This window comes from Argopecten irradians, chromosome 2 (genome assembly GCF_041381155.1).
Source record: "Argopecten irradians isolate NY chromosome 2, Ai_NY, whole genome shotgun sequence".
NCBI lineage: Eukaryota > Metazoa > Mollusca > Bivalvia > Pectinida > Pectinidae > Argopecten > Argopecten irradians.
This window is the reverse complement of record NC_091135.1, coordinates 7,920,998-7,941,956: the sequence shown is the minus strand read 5'-3', so window position 1 is coordinate 7,941,956 and position 20,959 is coordinate 7,920,998. Positions and strand designations below refer to the sequence as shown.

The window sequence follows — 20,959 nt, the reverse complement described above, 5'->3', positions numbered from 1 at the left end:
AAAATACATTGAAAGTTATTGCACAATGTTCGTTCAGGAAGAAATATGCATTCATATTTAGTATTCTTGTGATTCTTTTGATTCTGGCTGCATTTTACTAAACTTCAAGGTTCCTAAATCATTGTGTCACTTCATCATATTGTATATAGTAAAGTATGTCTGTAAAAGACCACAGCACACCTCAACACTCATAGGTGAACATATAGGGCTGTTTTAAAGCTGATTTCTTGTTTCGTATTTTTAAATTAGATAACATCTAGATGGTGTCATTCATTTTTAAAACCTTATTTGTAACATTTTACCAATAAATGATAAAAAATCGTTTCTGACCTAAATTGAATATGGCGATCATCTAAGTGGGAATCATTTGACACTACTATGCTTGAAACAGTTCGCTTTTATTTGATTTACTGTAATCATATTCATATTGTTAGTCCTATCTGACTATCGGAGTAGAAGTATTAGCATGTATCGAGTAGAAAACAAGTCATGGAATGTTTTGGTTCTTGATTTTTATTTCAAAAGTAATGAGCAATAGCAATAATTTACAATAGAGAAGAAAAAAATGCTTCCATTTTCACGAATACAAAGTACAAAACCGGTTTTAAAACCAGTTTTAAATGTCGCCAAAAGCGAATTCACCAATTTTAATTCATTAAAGACATGCATTTAACAAAATCAATCAACAGAAATGACAATTGATGACATTTGTCAATATAGCAGAGTCTGGTCTCTTGCACATTAATTATCATTAATTACCATGAACTGGTATTTGTCTTTTGCACATTGTTCAGATTATTAAATGTTCGATTTACAATATTATATATGGCTACTTCCGATACCGAAAAAAGAAATAATTGGTTAACAACGTTAGGATGTTAAAGGACCATATTACGATTAATAAATTGGAATGTCTGCAATATTCACAATACATGGATAAAACTAATTGAACATAATTCTCAACATCGTGATTAAAAACGTTTGGTCTTAAAATCTTTAGCGTTCAAAAAACTGAATGAGACAACTATGGAATCAAATGGTAATTGACAGAGCAGTATTTTACTGAAACTAAAACGTGTCCACAACCTCTGCAAAAATAAGAAAATCAGTGTTATGAAATAATATCCTTTTCCCTATAGTGTCCTCTGAAACGCAGATTGAAAATACATTGTTGGTAACATCAAATCGTATACGACACACACACATGTAATACACTACCTGTATTACCTCATGGAGCATTCACTCATACGGGTGTCCATGTTTCTTCAAACAAAAATCTAAAATGGGATTCGTTAATGTTCATATCATAAGGTACCATAAATACTTCTCTATCTGTCATGACGTAGTCGTTTATGACATTTCAAGACTGAATGTGACTCATTTGGATACTGAAACGTCATTGTCACACGTAAGAATCGACCAATAAAATAAGTTTTGAGAGTAATAGTTATAAGTTTAAAAAGCGTTATATGATGAAAAATTGTCCTATTAGATGATTTATTCATGTGTTCAAACTATCATTCTTAAATTGTCTTTATCAATTTTAAAGCAACAAAATGGCGGACTCGAATTAACTTTCGTTTTCAGTGATAAAATCGACAGAAAGGACGCAGTCAAAATAGATGATTAAATAGCTATAACCGAATGATGTTTGTAATTGATTGAAACATGCGGAAAAGTATCTAGATAGAAATCGGCATGATAAACTGTTCAGGTCTAGTTAAGCTGTCATTTTATCAATGCATTGACAGATATCGTAGTAGATTATAATAGACAAAACAATAATAGAAAATCGTACGTAAGTGATAAAAGATGGCGATAAAAAGTGCGAATTTACCAATATGTGTGTGATATGCCACAGTGAAGCGACTGCTTCTTGTACATAACACTCTAAAGTAAAAAAAAAAAACGTCGGATGACGAACAGAAGCTGGACACAGACAAGTAATTAACCAGAAGTCCATGGGCCTTAACAATCACCTGATATTAGATACAAATGAGTTATGTCATTTACTAGCCAACTGATGTTATTGTTCCTTTGGACAAAATATTCACGAAATAGGAAACAAACGTAAAAATATTTACATAACGTATGTATAGTAATCAAAAATATCAAAATACAATAATTTAATCATTAATCCGGGATGTAATTTGTAAGTTTCAAATAATGATCATTATTGCAAAGGGCAATATCTCCGTCAAATCAAGCCTATTTTCCAAACTGGCCAAAGATATATCGTATTTTAGTCTGCATACAAAATTTTATTAAGTTCGGTAAACATATACTCAAGTTAACATGTTCACAAATTCCAATAATAAGTAGTATTGCAAGGGGAAATAACTTCATCAGTTACGATGTAATAAGAACATTTCTGTACTTGTATTTTCTAATGTTAGTCTGCGTAAAATGTTTCGCTAATTTTGGTGAATATTTACACAAGTAAAGAAGATCCAAAACTAATTATAATACAAAAGGCAATAACTCTGTAAGTTACAGTCGAATCAATTTTCGATTTTTCGAATCGATTTTCAAACTGGTCCGAGATCTTTCCAATGTTAGTCTACCTGCAAAGTTTCATGAAACTGAGTGCATATTTACTCACATTATCGTATTTACAATGTCCAATAATAATTATTATTGCAAAGGGCAATAATCCCGTTAATGAGAGTCAAATCAAGTCGATTTTCGAACTCATCCGTGCTCTTTCCAATGTTAGTCTTCATACAAAGTTTCATGAAGCTCGGTTCATATTTACTAAAGTTATCGTGTTTACAAGGTCCAATAATAATTATTATTGCAAAGGACTATAACTCAATAAGTTACCGTCAAAACAAGCTGATTTTTTTAAAATCGTCCGAGATCAATGCAATGTTACTTTCAATTCAAAGTTTCATTAAGGTCAGTGCATATTTACTTAAATTACCGTGTTTACAAGCTTACGGTCAAATGATAACTAATTGCAACTCCATCAGTTACAGTCGAATCAAGCCGATTTTCGAACTCGTCGAAGACATTTCCAATGTTAGTCTAAATACAAGGTTTTATACAAGTATTAGCTTCCCAAAAAACCAAGTGGGCGACGCGGATGCTTATTTATTTGGTTGGAAAGAATAGGGAATTTAAACAATGATATGACGATAATGCTTGGCAATTTCAAATGATCTGCAGGAAACTATGTCATAATATGTGGGCTTCTGTAGTCCAAGGAAGCAAGGCCTACAGTTTTAATTATACTTTACTTACAAATGTACCAAAATGTACCAACAAAATAAAAAGGGTTATATGCAGATATTACCAAGCTCAGAAAAAAAAACAAAAAAAGAAAATATTGAACTTATATCTCATATGTATGTTCAGTTTTCATTCCGCATTTTAGTATGCACTGATATTTCGCATTCCGCATTTGTATGTTACAACGATGGTGTTAAATTAAGAAATATCAAAATAGTGTCTCTAACACAGTACATGTATCCTTCTACAGATATATGTGTTCCATCTATAAATGAAATAAGATTTCATTAAAAAAGTCTGATTATTTCTTTGGAAAATCCAAATTCAGAATAGCTTTATCATGAGTGCCTCTCTCTAAATCTCAGCGGATGCAAGCGCTGCGTGACCATGATTTTTTTAGGAAACCGGACAAATTCAAGTCTATTCCGTATCTCAATTTATTATAAGTTAAACAGGCAGTGATTGTAACAAGCTTCTGATTCAAGCGTTCTTGCTACCTGAGTAGCCTGAACGAAACCGCAAGATGGCGTGATTAGCTTATATGAAACTTTACTCAAGCGGCGTAGCAAAAACTCTGTGCATATTAATAAATTATCGTAATTCCAAATGACAATAACTCAATAAGTTACCTACTATCAAGCTGATTTTCGAAATCGTCTGAGATCATTCCAATGTTAGTCTACAAACGAAGTTTCGTGAAACTTGGTGCATATTTACTCAAGTTATCGTGTTCACAAAGTCCAATAATAATGACAGTGTATTAGTGCAAAGGGCAATAACTTCATAAGTTACAGTCTAATCAAACCGATTTTCGAACAAAGAAATGTTAACGGACGACGCACGGATAAAAGACTATCGCAATAGGTCACCATGACATATGGTCAGGTGTCCTACAACAGTTATTGCTTTATCTAAATTCTACAAGTGCACATGTCCAACAAATGCTGTTTAAGAACAGTTTTGTCACAACACTCTCCGTAATGATCGAGCCATTGTGTTTCGAATTTGTTTATATTAATTTCCCTTGTGCGTAACATATCAATGCACTTTGAATACAATTCAGAAAAACCAAAGGCATAAGAAACAGATATACAAGCCAAAAATTGAGCAGTTGGTTGTTCCTCTTCAGTTTCTTTTCGAACTCTGGATGTATTTGAATGCGTGGACTTGAAACATATCCGTTGATTGATGAGGGTTCTTTTCACGATTTGTGATGTAGTCTTCTTCCATTCGGGAAAGTAATTCTTGTGTAGCGGAACACCCTCCCCCATCTGTTCTGAAATAAGACAAGTACGGTCATTATGGTGCACAAAAGAATCGTAAACAATATAGAAGCCTTTATTTCGAATGTAGACTTAATTACGAAAGCCTATTATTGTCACTTGAAAAAATAAAATGAAACATTTTGTCGTTATAACGCGATAATCATTTCGTTTTACGTACATTGATTCTCCTTTTAACGCGTTAGTTATCTCGTTTGAAAGCGTAAGATACAGCGTATCTCTTTTTAAAGCGTTAGTTATCTCCTTTTATCGAATTAATTATCCTACTTTAACGAATTAATATATTTTCTCGTTTTAACGCGTTGATTATCTCGTTTTTGCGAATTAATTATTTCATTTTAACGAATTAACTCATCTCGTTTTAACGCGTTAGTTATCTCGTGTTAAAGCGATAATTATCTCGTTTAAACACTTAAGTTATCTCTTTTTAACGCTTTAGTTATCTCGCTTGAAAGCGTAAGTTAAACTGTATCTCGTTTAACGCGTTAATTATCTCGTTTTAACGAATGAATCATCTCGTTTTAACACGTTAGTTATCTCGTTTTAACGTGTTGATTATCTCGTTTTAACGCGTTAATTATCTCGTTTTAACGAATTAGTTAGCTCACCGCTGTGAGAATACTCTGAGTTCTGTCCCCTGGCCGAGAAAAACCAAAGTCTATAAAAGTGGTAGTTTCTGTTCCTGCTTAGCGCTCAGCATAAAGGGAGTAGGACGACTGGTTCGCCTGTTGTCAGTATAATGTGACCCGGTGGGATGTGTTGCTTGGTGTCTTCGGCGGCATGTTTCAGTGATATAGCACTATAAAAACGGCAACAGTTCCACTATACAAGCTCGTACACGTAAACAATTTATCGTGAAGTTTAATTTAAACCTTAAACATAACAGTTCATAACACTATGCAAGCAGACACAACACGAATATACCGCAGTCTCCCACAACACGCACCCGCACTTCATACAAGCAACACACTGTATACATGGAAGGCCGTCCTTACATGACACTGGCCGTTAATGGGACGTTAATTTAATCAAATAAACAAAGTAACATTTTTCAACGAATTAGTTATCTTGTTTTAACGCGATAAGTATCTCGTTGCAACATGTTTGTTATCTCGTTTAAAGCGTTAGTTATCTCGTTTAAACGAGTTAATTATCTCGTTTTAACAAATTAGTTTTAACGCGTTAATCTGGCAAATATATTCGTCTCCGTGAAACAAACTCTAATAAGGTTGTAAATCAAATAGTGGATGAGTACCATAGGGCACTCTCTCTAACCGAAACCTATGGTAACAAAATGACACTATCTTTAGTAGATTGTCCCACATTTAGTGCCGCGACATGGAATCTATCTAAGGGTTTACCAAATGATCCCGATGACGCATCTACGAATGATAACTAAATAACCAGACAAGTTAGATTATTAAATTCATACATTGAGCAAATCAATCTTAGTAATAATCAATCTAACCTGTTCATATACAGTCACATGGTCAATAGCCGAAAATCATCAAAACGGAGAAAAACAATGTATTCAATAAACATACACCTACTGCGAGATGGTGTTCACCCGGGCGTGAAGTTGGCGACTGTATGGACCAACAAGCTATTGTGTCATGCACTTAGTATCAAACATGACAAATTAAAACAACATTCCGGTACATGTATAATACCTACAAAGCCTGAAGACGTACTTGTTCTGGGTGTGAGCTCGGAGGAGGACTGTGACTTTAACTAACGTCTAAAAGAGTAGATGACTGTGACTTCAGTTTGATTTGTGCATATATATTGCAATCCAAAACTATTATGTTCTATTGAGTAGGTGGGTAATACCCACCACCATTATATTTAAAATTAATACTTTTGTGAGTGCATTGTTTGTCAAACTAACCTGTCTATTACCTTATATGTCTGACTAGGTCCCAGTTTTTGAGAGAGCCTGGAGAAGGGTTGTGACTATATTTAATTATGTGCATCTATACATTGTACATTGTATATTATCCGTGTGTAGGTGGATTTTACCTGTCACCACATTATTCCTTGCTTTTTATGGAGGTGTGTATACACCTCCCATTATAAAATCACTTTGGTTCTCATGATAACCGGAACACTATACCTTGATAATCCGTAACTACGGACTATCACAAATGTCCGAATATGAATCTGTCATAAGCCGCGTGACAAAACTAGAAACCTAACTTGTTAAAACCAGATTACTAACGTGTTAAAACTAGAAACCTTGAGAGTCAAAACGAAATAATTAACGCGTTAAAACTAGATACATAACGCGTTAAAACGAGAAAAGTATTTTATTTTATTTTTCAAAGTGACACTAATAGGCTTTCGTACTCAATGGATCAAAGCCAATCCATCAGATATGTTTAATGTTTCTTCAAACTATAAAAATAAGTTTACACTAATGGCTGCCATTTTGTGAGATATCTTGTTCGCCTCTAGGTCTCTAAATTGTATCATTTGTTGAGTTTCGAAAATACAATTGAGAATTTACATTGATATATCTTCTGGTGTCTTTTCTTCAATTTAAGGAAAAAGGAAATATAAACTTACTTTCCGCTGCTACTAGATTTGAAACAAAAAGGCTTGCTAGAAGTGTGGCTCTTACATTCGATACTTCTAGCTGAAGTGGGAGCCCAGCTTTATCATAGCCCGGAACTGCCTGTAGTTCTTCGCTTTTCAGTGCAGCTGCTAACCTCACCACGTCGTCTTTAATCGCGTCAAGCTTGTACTTGTTTATCCAGTATAGATAGGTGACGAGTCGGGAAGGCGGTATGTATGTGTTAGTCTTGTAGACAGTTTTTACGTTATCACGGATGGCGGCCATACATTCTGTTAACAAGGATTCGGTCTGATACTCGTCAGCCAGTGGTAGCACCGTGTCCACTGTTTCATCTGTAAACGGAAGAATTGGTACAGCTTACTACAGTTTACTAGGGGTATGATTGGGCTCTAATAACGTCGTCTGATCACGATGGACTCCCCAATTTATTTACTGGGGGTACATGTGCATGACGGTGGTTAATTACATCTTTATGACTATTAGAGAAAAATGATCTCACTGTAGAGTTAACGGAACACTTAAAAATGAAGTGGTTTTCATCCTCGATTTCATTGAAAAATTTGCATAACCGTAGAGGACGGGGAATTTTTTTTACCCTACCCGCCTCGATTTCTAAACTGTGGTTGCTAATTCGCAGTTTTGCTAGCAATTTTCTTAATTCAAAATCCTTAATAGAAAGATATGTTTCTTCCTTATAGTTTTGTTTAAATTTACTATACCAAAAAGTTTTACTATTATTATCTTATTAGTTGTAAAATGGCTTTGAATGTACCTTGTATCGATTTCTTGAATAATAGTTTCAGATTACGTTTAAACGTCCTACTAGGATTGACATTTTCAAAGTTATAAGAAATCTTATTTTCCTTTATGATATTAGAAACATAGGAAAACCAAGAATACGTTCCATTTGCATGTATATTTTTACTGACAGCCAGTGCTTTTTTCACCAGGACGTTGATGTCTTTTTGTGAAATCCTTCTTAAATAGCATAAAGCTTGTGTACTTATGAAACAATCTAAAGTAAACTGTCCTAATTCGGCCCTGGAAGCTATATTCAATGCATACTTTCCAACACCCAAAACCATTTTGCAAAATTTCAAATTAATTTGCTCGAATGGTGTTTTATCAATTACGGAAAATGAGTCAAACATTGCCTTGTTCGAGCAAACTCTTTTACTAGCATTAGCTATCTTGCTGTAATAATCAGCATACCAAATTTCAGAACTATACGTCAAAATTGGTCTGACTAGGGAATTGAATAACTTTTTCCATAGCCAGATGGGTATATCAGCTATTCTGTTAAGGTATTGTTTAACTGAGAATAAAGACTTGTTACTTTTCGCGCAAAGTTCCTTTACAGCAAGCGAAAATTGTCCGTTATCACATAATTTTGTACCCAAATTTCGTTGCCAGCTGCGCACGCGATACCGGAAGTCAGTGTCTTATACAGTTTGAAAGATGTCGCCGTGATTTAGTGACACCAACCTTTCGAAAATATACACTAAGATATACTTATCAGCGATGTTCTACTATAAATTAACAATGGTGACATTACACACATTACAAACTCTTGCATCGGTTACGATATTCTAATCATCTGATCGACTTTCGGAAACTTCCGGAACAATACAATGCAATTCAGGGTTTATATATTTAGTCAATAAAAGAAAGTGACGAAACGGATAACTTTTAGTACCGGCCACATTTACAGCGTTATTTAGAAGATTATATTTAATTTATTTCACATCATCCTAGGAAATAGGTGTATGTACGTTGCACTATCGCTTACTAAAAACCTGTGACCACAGACCGCATTTGCTGCAGTTCTAATAAATATTTATAAAATTACACAGTCTTGCGTAAGAAAAAACAGAAGAAAAAAAAACCTTATAAAATATCAGTTTGAGTGCCTGAGCTCTAGATCTGATGAAAGGCGTTCAAGCATGACACAGGTAAGTCACCACGTGCACAGAGACTGGACAGTGTTCTAGCGGATGACTATTTTTGAACAGCGAAATACAAGTCTATCGTACTTATATATCATACTCACAACCTGATGATCTATAAACACAACTTTCTATGTAAACAAAGAACACCAATCTACACGAAGTTCTATATCGTAATTTTCACACATATTTGCGCAGCTCTCTGTCTGAAGTAATAAGGAAAGGACATGTATTTATTACAAACACAGCCTAAGGGCGTAAAACCATCTCCCTTGCTAACTGTCCCATGGATACATGAGCGGAAGTACTAGTACACCATGATATGTCGAGGAGATGATTTATCATTACTGGAACTTAAGTTGTTAAGGAAGTAGTTTAGACGAGCACCTATAATGTCTAACAGACATTTGTTTCTAGTTGTTCAATTTTGACTAGATAAGCAATCGTTGATATGAATGTCGGCTAGCGTACGGATTAACAGTCTCTGTAGCACTCTGTTTTGTAATGGAAAACCCTTAGTACGTCCAAACAGGTGTTTAAAAACATGCCTACCTTTACGACAAGTAGTATATATATGGATATTTGGTGTAACTTCTGCCTTAAAGATTCTCCACCGCCGATAGAGCATAAACGATACTTGTCATTTGAACAATAGCTGGCTTTAAATCGTGTATATATAAAAGTAATATAAAATAATTCATTTTACTTCTGGTATATGCGCAATCAGTATTTCATTCCATATAGGGCATAGTGCCATGGACTTTTTTCGGGACGCAAATAATTATTTTTAATTTTTTGATATCTTGAAATGAAATAAGAAGCTAAACCTTTTCGATATTGATAATGGTGTAAGTAAGTAACTTTTGTAACTGAAGAAAAAAATCAATTTGTCTTCCTTTTTTAAAAGAGAAAAAAATACCATTCGTCAGCGGTGGACCATCTTTAATTATAACATAGTAAAATTCAATCACGAAATATCTGTGGTATTTCATAATTATTGCAAGATGCATTGTGGAGAACGCTTGATTATCTGGTAGAAATTCACCAAGTAAATGAATTCCACTTAATGGTTTTTCCTGTTATTCGACCAATCGATTTCGAGTTTGTATTATGGCCTTTATATTATGTAGCAAGTCTTAGATAATACAAGATACCATAATTACCCGTAACTTTGTCAGGGAAACTAGGTAAGAGACAGGTGAGAAACGTTGTCATTTCTTCTAGTGTTTTATCAGGGAATGGCAACTCTGGCGTGTCCTCATCGCTCTGCCATTCCTTTTTAAGCCAAGCCTCAAAAACTGATGAAGCTGATTTCAGTAATTCCTTGTTCACGTACAGTCGCTGTTCCTCCACTACAAGTGCCACGTTATTCGTCAGAAATCCTGGCTTTATCTGTACCGGAAATTTAAGATTTATTTAAATAAATTTGTAAATATCCAAACTTGAAAAATTATTTTGTGTTAAGTAAGTCACCACAACAGAAATGTTAGAGAAACAATAAAATGTCAGTCTACTCTTTACATTACTAGCCAAAAATGATCAATCAGTATGAAGAAATATTAGCAAGAATTGAAATGGTCATAGTATAATTGATATTCTGTTTGGGACATAAAAAGGTCTTGTAATTTCTATAATTACAGGAACAAGTTTCAAACATGAGGTATTATTTGCAAATATAGGTATGTGAGGCTTTACCTGTATTCATTGAATATCACTTACCGTAATGCCGGTTACTTTTTCAACGGCAGAATCGTCTGCAGAGCTCTGTTCAGCTTCACTTTCACTTGAAAAATCGCATACTTGCTCTCTGTTTCGATAAATCAAATCAAAACCTAATTTTCAAAAAGAATTGTCCAATACATAGCGTATAATGCATCATTTCCCATAAATATATACTTCGTATAACTCGATATGTAACAAAACATACTGTATCCTCATGATAGTATTTATAAAAGTATCTTCATCACCCGTTGTCAATATAATGTGACCGGGCGGAGTGTGTCTTAGGTGACATGTTTCAGTGATACAGCACTATAAAAGGGCAAAAGTTCCTGAACACACTTCATGCACGCGGTACACCTCATACATGGGAAACCGTCCTTACATGAACGGTTATAAGCTGTGGCCTGCTGTGATCTACCGTGGTCTGGTCATCAGGCGGTTCACATTTAAAGTTTATATTGCATAGTAGTCTAGTAAATATAGGAGTTTACCACCACACTACTCTATTTGCTTAATTACCCAAACTGAAGTTAGATATGAATTTAAAAGGCTATCGTGAGAAGCATTTGGAAATTTTCCGAAATATTAGCTAACGAAACATATTTTAAAAAATAACATCAAACTGGCACAACCAGTCAACATGACAAATACTTTAAGACGTAAAACAAAAACTGATATTGTTCATGGTTAGATTTTATGTTTTGAATCTGAAAAGTGCAGAATGGCAGATATCACACTTTAAAGGTGGTCAAACGTGTGAATTTCTATATATATTCTTGATGTTTTGGATGTTGAAAAAAAAACGAGTTTCCGAATATATGATTTTAGCGACTTTTCATGTTAATTCAAGAACCTCAAACCCAAAATGCCGAAAACAAATTATGTTGCAATTATGTGGAGGTTATAGGACTCTTATTTTTCGTATTTTTACTGAACTATAGTGTTATGAACAGCTTCTCATGTATAACACAAGCATATGTTATGTGTGCTACGTTTAAGTGACTTCTTTATTCAGAAAAAAAAACTACTTTTTGACAACATTTCTACATGTGAACAGAAATCTCTAGTGTAAGTGAAGGCCCGAAAACGCTTCGCATTCATGACTTCAATATTAATTAAAGCTACGCAAATATATTGCGATAAACAAATGTAAATGTGAAAAAAACCCATTAAAAATGATTACTGTTAACTGCAAAACAATAACAATCCATTTTGAAACCCGAATTTAAAAGTATGGAAGAACATATTTTAGTCAAACTTATATAATTATTGTTTTCATCAATCGTCATACTGTGGTTACATTTGAGGACCCGGATGTAATGTTTCTTTGACGTCACGCCATATTTTCTGAAATCTCCCTATAGATATTATGATATTACATCTTGGAGGATTTCCTCGAATCCATGCTAAAACCGAAAATGAAACTAAAATCATTCTGCCCTATAAGTGAAATACCTATTGGAAATTTTAAAAGCAATTCATGTTTGTCTGCTTGTCAATTCCATACCCAACTACTGTCCTCACAACCCCTTCCCCCCAGGGTTGTGCCCTTGGCCGAACGAAGGAAGGTTAGTCGAGATATCCAGGCCTAATCTGCAGTTTGTGTTGCATCGCATTTTATATAGACGTATTAACTGTTGTTTGATTCTTGTCTTGATCCAGACCTCGAATTCGTGATCTACCATTATTATTACTCATACTGCCGTCTCAAAGAAATGCCTATACATATAAGTGAACGCTATACTCACGCCATGATGTCCTGGTTATTCGGGCTTTCACGTTATAATTTCACACACACCTTGATGGTGTTTTTACAGTGGTTATATCAGTATCTTAACAGGTATATTGTGATATAGATAAAGGTATTTTTAGACCCGCGTCCGTATTCGTGTATTCACCCTGTTTAACAAATCAAAAGTATACGCAAACGATTGTAGTTACATGCTTTAATAGAGAAGAGATATAATCAGGAAGTGTATTACCTTACAGGTTTACGACGCGCAAAAAAAATAATCTAAAAATACTGAAAGGTTGTTTACTTAGCCCAGTATCCCATTTCCAGAAAATGGGGTAGTTGATTTTTAAAATGCTCTGAACACCACAAAAGTCTGTCGTCTCCGATTTGATACAAGCTCTCTGATTGACTCCTAGAAGCGAGTGGACCAATCAGAGAGCTTGTATCAAATCGGGGACGACAGACAAAAAATGGCCGAGATCGGTGATCATCTGTTCTGCATGACAATAAATGGAGCGTGGGGATCGCTAAGGGATACCAATGTGCATTTTTTATAAGTAAGCGAGTTTATATTGAGGATCTGCACTTCAGGGATATATTCGTTGAATGGATGGCGATTTTATTCGGTCTGTGCTCATTAGGGAATCGTGCATAGTAGTCTAGTAAATATAGGAGAAGCATTTGGTATTCTTTTTTCCGAAATATTGACTAACAAAATATATTTTAAAAAATAACATCAAACTGGCACAACCAGTCAACATGACAAATACTTTAAGACGTAAAACAAAAACTGATATTGTTCATGGTTAGATTTTATGTTTTGAATCTGAAAAGTGCAGAATGGCAGATATCACACTTTAAAGGTGGTCAAACGTGTGAATTTCTATATATATTCTTGATGTTTTGGATGTTGAAAAAAAAACGAGTTTCCGAATATATGATTTTAGCGACTTTTCATGTTAATTCAAGAACCTCAAACCCAAAATGCCGAGAACAAATTCTGTTGTAATAATGTGCATTTTTTTTATAAGTATGCGACTTTATATTGAGGATCTGTGCTCATTAGGGAATCGTGACCAGGGGATGTAGCGTGTAATTTTCCGACTAACGATTTTTACTCGAATCCTCGTAATTCAACTTTCGATATGAAATAAAATTCGCCCATAATCCCATTATAGCATATACCATAGTAACCAGTAAGGACTTGTCTTCAATATAAGCTAAAACATATCCAGATCGGATGATTTTTGGTGTGTTCAGAGCATTTCAAAATTAATTGCCCCATTTTCTGGAAATGGAATACAGGGCTAAGTTAACAACCTTTCAGTATTTTTAGTATTTTTAGTATTTTTTTTTTTTTTTTTTTTTTTTTTTTTTTGCGTCGTAAACCTGTGATTACCTGTACTTATAATATGAATTAAGGCAATTCCTCGAGAGAGCGCAGCTGGTGAATTCATATTGCCTGAGAGATAATTAACACTAAAACATACTATATTTTAAATATAATAGATGGTAAAACTAGATATACTCACATTATGTTGGGTTCTGAATTCTTTAAAATTCGTAGGACTGCAGTCCAGTCATAGGTTCCATATCTTGATACATTTATCCACTCGATGCGATTGGTATACAATATTGCTCACATGCATTTGTAAGCTTGCAAGTAACAGAGTAAGTTCATGGTGTTCTGATGACTGAATTTCATTATATAGATAAATATGTTTTGGGAATGAGAAATATTTTTTGCAATATTTCAATTAGTCAAAAGTACTATTGTATCACTATTCAAGTCAATACAGATTACAGTACCCTTGTGTTTACTATGGAGGTCATACATGTATATCACATACATGTAAGCCCGCACGGTAACCATACATGGCTCTGACAGTTAATGTTTGCAAACAGCAAGATGACTATGATTAAGAGAAGTTGACAGCCTTAACACAGAAATAGGTAATAAATGGAAATTTGACAGATAAAATGATTAACGCATGGCTACTTGTAACAAATTTGAATGATTCAATATAATGAAGGCTAGAGCAACAGTAATGCAAAAGTTTCAGTATAAGTGAACTATCCAATGTTTTAGTATAATGTGAACTATCCAATGTTTTAGTATAATGTGAAATATGTAGAGAAATCTTTATCTTCAGCAAACAGATCCAGTACCTCATCAGGGTTTGTGGTGCATTGTTGGTTGTTGTTTTTCTGATGGCTTTTGTCCAAACTTGACTCAGTTATTTTACCTGGGTGAATACCATCAGTGTAAAGGTTGTAATTAATGCTGTAGGATGTTGGTTTGTTTTTCTTCCCACCTCTACTTCTTGTGATAGAATTGTTTAAGTGAATTGATTTCTCTGACATTTTTTCATTTAAACTTGCTATTTCAGAATTAAGACAGTGAACCTGTCTCCTCAATTCAATGTCATCAACAAAGTCAGACGTTGATGGAAAACCCCTACATTTGTTCCACATTTGAATGGAATAATGTAGGCAATCTAAAAATTTGATGTAGACGTTTGGTGCTTTTTGAGCATGTTCAATGACTCTTTAGTATTGGGCCAAAATATGCTGAACGGTACAATCCCCTGTGGCTGTCAGGTGAATGCCAGTGGGTATCTTGATAGTAAGGTCACATGTACCACTCCAAAGGTAGAAAATAGTTGCTCTTGTTGATCTTGAAACACTTGGCAGTTACCAGAGTTTCTGTATTTGCTCCTGACTTGCACCATAATTCAATTGGGAAAATATTCCCATCATAATGTTTTCTCAATGAAAAACCTTTGCTGTCTGTTACGAGTATAGCCTTTCGTAGTTCTTTTGTGTTACTATGGCTTGAGTGTAATTTGTCTGCTAGAAATTTGTTTAATTTGTTTTCAGTTGAACGTGATCTACTGTTCAGTGTAGGGTTATAGTTTATAACTGCCTGTGAGAAACATTAAAAGCAAAGAATACTGCAATGTAATATGTATTTACTGTATACCTAATTAGAGTTGACATTGGTAATTAGTTGTAAAATACCAATTGATCTATTCAGATGGGAACAGCTGACTAATAATTGATTTCATAATCAACTTCTAGATATTCTCTAATTATGATATAGTTTAGCTTCTTGTTTTCCATGTTTTCCAAGAATGAAATTAAACAATAATTTAAATCTAGTTAATTTCATTTCATGGTGTATATCTGAAGTACATATTCCATTTGTGGATAAGTGCACGATAATGTTAAGCCTTGATCAAATATCAATTTTGTTTTAAAATCAGCCCAACGAGAATAACCAGTACCACAAAAAAAGACCATGTCAGTGAAAGCGTTTATTTTCTTATATATTCAAATATTATTGTTTTAGAAATTAAAGGTTCATTCACTGTTTCTCAGTTCCTAATAATTATGTATGGACAAAGGACAAAGTCATATTGCCCGTACGGTTACCATGCACAGCTTTGACCATTCCTCGAGAAGTGCAATGTACTATATGGAATTTTCTGATAGACTGGTTGCAAAATTATAGTATATAAGATATATATCATCACTCAGGTTTTATTCACATTGTTTTGAATTGTTTATTGCTCCTCTGATAACTGTTGAACCTTTTCCATGACAGAAAGGAACGTATTGCTGTTGTAAATATTTTGAAAGAGTGATTTGGTGTTATTACAGATCTGCCTTATCCGTTCAATCTCTAAAGACCGCATACGTGTTGTTGCTGTTGTTACTTTTTGACACAGACGGTCTTCGTTAACTAACAGCTGTGGATTCCAGGCGAAGTCTGGATCGTCATCGACTCCTCCTGCCGATTTTGCTCTGGACAAGGCATAAAAAAGCCCCAGGGTTCCTAGATTCAAACGCCATACTTCCAGGATGGATCACAATGTATCTGTTGCACTCGTTTTTCCCCACTGTCATTCCTTGGAATCGATGTAGTGTCGAAGCCCAACCTAGCCGCAAAGGTATCTGCTGACGCTTACATGTGAAACAATTGCAGTCTAGTTGCCTTTGAACAGGTACAACCAGTACAAGATGTGGATGATCTTGAAGGAATGGAGATCCAGTGTCTTTGTTGAAATTGACCATCCCCACATCTGGAAGAGAATCAGCCGGTGTTTTGTCTGTTCTGTAAATTACATCAATGACTTCACCCATAGATCCATTGTATAATCCATATGGAACATTAAGGTTAGCAGTTAACATAATTTTTGCTCCTTTGCATAGGTAGATGACATGTAGAGGTCCTGCAGCTGTGTGTCTGGATATTTTTGAATGCGGACCTTGACTGACAGCGGTCATCCTTGCAATTGGAGCATGCTCATTTGCCTTCAAAAGTTGTGATTTGTTATGTTCCTATTCCAAAGCATGTGTTGGAAATACAAATAGTCCATCAGCAACCATGTTGTTGAGAAGGTTTTCTCCATGGCTGGATTAAAGATTATCCCATTGATACTGCTGGAGCCACAATGCTTGTTCATGTGTGATGGAATATGTCCTCTTTGACATTAGCACCTCTTTGAACTGCCTTTGGTCATTGTTTAGACGCACAATTGTGTTCAAAGTTACTGCCTTGTCAAAATCTTTCCAGATAAGTGCACCATGAATTGCTGCAGGTGTTGTGCTTTCGCAGTTGTAGACAGGCGAATCACAAACAGGTGGAAGCTGTATGTCGTCTCCAAGAAACACAATGACTGGTAACCCTCCCCATGGTTTGGAAGAGTTGTAACTATTTTTCATTGCATATCTGGTCGAAACTCCATCCACCCAAGAGTTGTGCACCCAATGAGAGACCGTTCATCCACTAGCAAAGCGACTAACCCATCACAATCTTTTTGAAGCAGCTGAAGTGTTTTTCCTTGTGGAGGAACAAGCTCCTTTGTCGCTCTAGCATTTGTTAGAATCTTTAAGAAGCTGTGCAATGTGACACCTGATATTAGGTTAGCACTGTTTCCTGTTGGGCAAAGTCTTTGGACTGATTTGTTGCTGTTGAAGAGTTTTCTGATACTTCTAACCAAACATTTGATAAGAAAGCTTTTACCAGATCCTGCTGTTCCCGCCACAATCAGTTTTAAACTGTCATCTTGGGATTCTGAGGAATTTGTTTTCAGCTGTAGTAGCTTATCTATGACTAAATTGAAAGCAAATCTTTGTTCAGGGTTCATGGATGATGGATTGACAATAGGGAGAATAAGATCTTGATCATTTGTTTCTTTTCTCATTTTGTCTAAATTCTCTAGAAAACATTTGCCTTTATCACCAGGATATGGAAGTGATTCCTTACTCCAGTCATGGTCAGGTCCCCCATCATCATATTGGAAATCCATTGCATTGTCAATATAGTCTGGATTTGGTGCTAACAGTGCCATCCATTCGGGCTGTTCTGGTCTTCTTGTACGTCTTCAAAGTCTTCAACATCTGATTGATTTTCATCAGTGGATTGATGCCGCTTGACACGCTCCACATCTGCCTTTACAAAGTTTGAACACATGTCAGACGATAGAAAGCAGTGCATCAAGTCCGTCCAACTTCCAGCTCTGGACTTCAGCTCATCAATAGATCGCCAGTTGTGCCAATGAAGAAGCAGTATTGTTCTTGAAAATTCTTCAGTCAGTGGCCATGATGCTCGAATTTGGGTGCCTGATATGACTGGAATTTTTCCCGGTTTACAGATGAAATCATACCATGAAGTCTTATCTTTCTCTGGGCGATGAAGGTATCTATCAAGTGGTGTTTGCTTCGTGACAGTGGATCCTGTTCTTTCGAGAATTCTGGATCCTAAAAGACTCACAGACTGAAAAGAATGACTACATCTGAAAAGTGGAAGAGAGGATAGTTCAAAGCACGCTTCGACGCTGGAGATATCCCGCTTGATGGTGTTCATCAATCATCAGTAGTTTAGTACACACTGACTTTGCTGTGGCCCCAGTTGAATCATCCGCTGAATTGGCGATGTCATGGAATAAATCCACAAGAGCGCCATAGGCTGATTTCCTTTGCATGCATATCCAAATCCACAAGGCTTTCCTGGGGTGTCCATCTTCATCGGTGCCTGCTGGATGACATGCTGTCATCTTAAATTCAGACGTTGCCCAGTTTGACAGGTGAATGGCACACTCTGTATCGGAGAGTCCTGTAGTACATCAAATTATGTGGTTGCCTGTCCTTTATCCAACATTGACCATGGCAATAAATCTTTCCTCGGGGGTTTGCAGTTTGTGTCCGAAGATCAAAATAATGACCTGTAATGTGTGCGTTTGCTTGTAACACCGAAAAGAGTGTATTTCTGTCGGTCAAGTCAACTACTTTACCTGTTGTTTCAAGCATGCACATCTTCAGAAGTCGATGCAATGGTTTGCAATGGAATTCGGCACAGCTCCCAGTAGAAAAAAAAGATGGCAAACCGTTTCCTTCGTTTATCTGGAATTGGATTAGGGATCGTAGTTCTTTTGATCTTTGTGTCCAGTATTGTGATGTACCACGCAGACTAGCTGAGAAATATAGAACCTTTTCTGGAAGGGAAGTATCTCCATTTCGTAGCCTTTCTCTTAAGTCAACGACTGTTATGTGTGCGTCACCAAGTTGTTGATTCATGATGTAGGTACATTTTTCCAGTGTACGTTTTCGCATAATGATGTTATGCACAATAAACTTGAAATACTGATGTTGAGCAAAGCGTCCATCCATGTACCAAAATAGGTGATCTGCCCATTCTGACATGGAGTTACATGTGTAAAGACGGTTGACGTAGAAGTCGCCAGCTGCTGTTGGAAACAGACATAGGAATGCTAATGTGAAAAAAAAAATGTATTAAATTCCGAAAGTGGCTTGTCACCTCTCGAAGGCCAAGGGATATCTATAACATTTTTCTTAATACTGACGGGGTCGTGGTAGGGGCTAATGACTTCTTTTAAAATTTTTTCTACTTTTGAATTGATATCGATAGCTGGTTCTGGAAGAACAACACAGGAATCGCTTATTCCGTCAGTTTGGCCAAGATTTGCTTGGTCTTCTGCTGGACCTTTGTTATTGTTCTTATGTGGGAATTGCACATCAATGTCGTGAATGGCAATATCGCCATCCAATGGGAGATTGTCCAGTCGTTCCTTGCTAATGAGGATGTCGGAATAAGCGACATTGTTTTGTTTTAGCCATGTTAAAGCATTTTGGATGTTGTGACGTGGAACACGGTAATCCTGGTGTGATTCATTTTTACCTAGTTTTTTTTTTTACTTCGATTATATTTATTTCTGAAGGTAGCTTGCGAAGTATTTGCGCCGGCTCGTTTACTTGTTGGGGGAATGTCACAAAGTGACCATTCGCTGCTATTCCGCCGTGTTTCAAAAGATGAACATTTATTGCTCGCGATATTCTACTTATCAGTTGCTGCTCCACTACAGTAAGGCCTGTAAGTTCCGGTGGTATTTGACCAGGGTCCATGTTATTTTCCATCGAAATCATTCTGATTCCATTGGCATCTTTGTTGCAGCGATGGCAGACGTCAGGTTTGGACATCTTCATTTCCAGTCTTCTTTCATTACAAATACGGCATAGTGTGAATTTGTAAGACATCTGTTGAAGTTCAAATGCTCTAGAAGCATCCATTACCAAGTTTGATTGTTCATCCTCACTAAGTAGAGGAGGATTAGGTATTTCGTGAAGTTTGATCCCTAGTTTGGATTCAGTCCTCTTTAAGAGTTTTGCATATTTTTGTTTATGTAGAACCCGTTCATGATTCATTTCATTTGTGTCGTTTAACTCGTGTCGATAATGTATCCCCAATTTTCTTCATTTGTGTTGCAAATCTTGTAAAAGTGGATCATTGTCCTGAAACGCTGATCTTTTCCTTTGTTTTTGGGTGACATTGGGAGAGCAATGTCTTTCTGAAGTATTTGTACAACTTTGTGTCACTTCCGGTGAAATGCTAAGTGTTTATTCCGAAGTATGATCTTCAAGCTCTACCATGAAGCTGTAATGGTTATGAGCTAATAACACTTTGATAGTGCGTGTTGCATTGTTGTTTTGGGATGGGTATGATTCGATGTTATAGGTTATAACAGGTTGACCTGAAGTTTCGTCTATCTTTGTGCCTTTTAGATAAACTGCAATATTTGTGTTTAAAATAATTGATGCAGCTTTCATCTCGACTGTTGTTGCCCATCGGTTGTTTTTTATCATTTTTCGAGGTACTGACTAGGGGATACTATATTGGAACCATGACAAACTGACACTAGATCTTTCCATTGTGTCCAATTTGAATGAATAAACATGCATATTTCATGTCTGTATCGTTTGGCATCATTATTGGATCCCGACCCAAGAGAAAGGCAATGAAAAAAACAATTTCTGTCGCCGGGGACATTTTTAACTATGAAGAAATTATCATTTATTTGTACGATGTCCTGGGTAGTGTGTCTTTTATTGAAATAGCTTTTTTCATTTATTGGCCTACATGTTATTCGCTGCTGTGGCTGTGTTT

At 35.7% G+C, this 20,959-nt stretch overlaps 2 protein-coding genes across 3 annotated transcripts in view; both read right to left on the bottom strand.

Moving 5' to 3' along the window:
- Positions 1 to 20,959, bottom strand: part of LOC138314329 (ubiquitin carboxyl-terminal hydrolase MINDY-3-like) — a 350,037-nt gene that overhangs the window by 17,150 nt on the left and 311,928 nt on the right. The gene's annotated exons all lie outside the window — the stretch shown is intronic.
- LOC138314326 (uncharacterized) lies at positions 1,777 to 12,861 on the bottom strand. Of its 2 annotated transcripts, none has more exons than XM_069254608.1 (5): positions 12,797 to 12,861; positions 10,755 to 10,842; positions 10,199 to 10,427; positions 7,080 to 7,421; positions 1,777 to 4,507 (listed from the first exon to the last, which is right to left on the bottom strand). In XM_069254608.1, the coding sequence occupies exons 1-5, from the start codon at positions 12,811 to 12,813 to the stop codon at positions 4,143 to 4,145; spliced, it is 1,041 nt and encodes a 346-aa protein (XP_069110709.1). In that variant the 5' UTR covers positions 12,814 to 12,861; the 3' UTR covers positions 1,777 to 4,142. The 2 variants fall into 2 exon arrangements, with proteins under 2 accessions (XP_069110709.1, XP_069110710.1); XM_069254609.1 differs by lacking the exon at positions 12,797 to 12,861 and adding an exon at positions 12,506 to 12,683.

Excerpts from the sequence above, each read along its gene's own strand:
- LOC138314326 (XM_069254608.1), bottom strand. Across the intron at positions 10,428-10,754 it reads AAAAAGTAACCGGCATTACG|ATAAAGCCAGGATTTCTGAC; the intron begins GTAAGTGATATT and ends TTTCCGGTACAG. Across the intron at positions 7,422-10,198 it reads TTTCCCTGACAAAGTTACGG|ATGAAACAGTGGACACGGTG; the intron begins GTAATTATGGTA and ends TTCCGTTTACAG.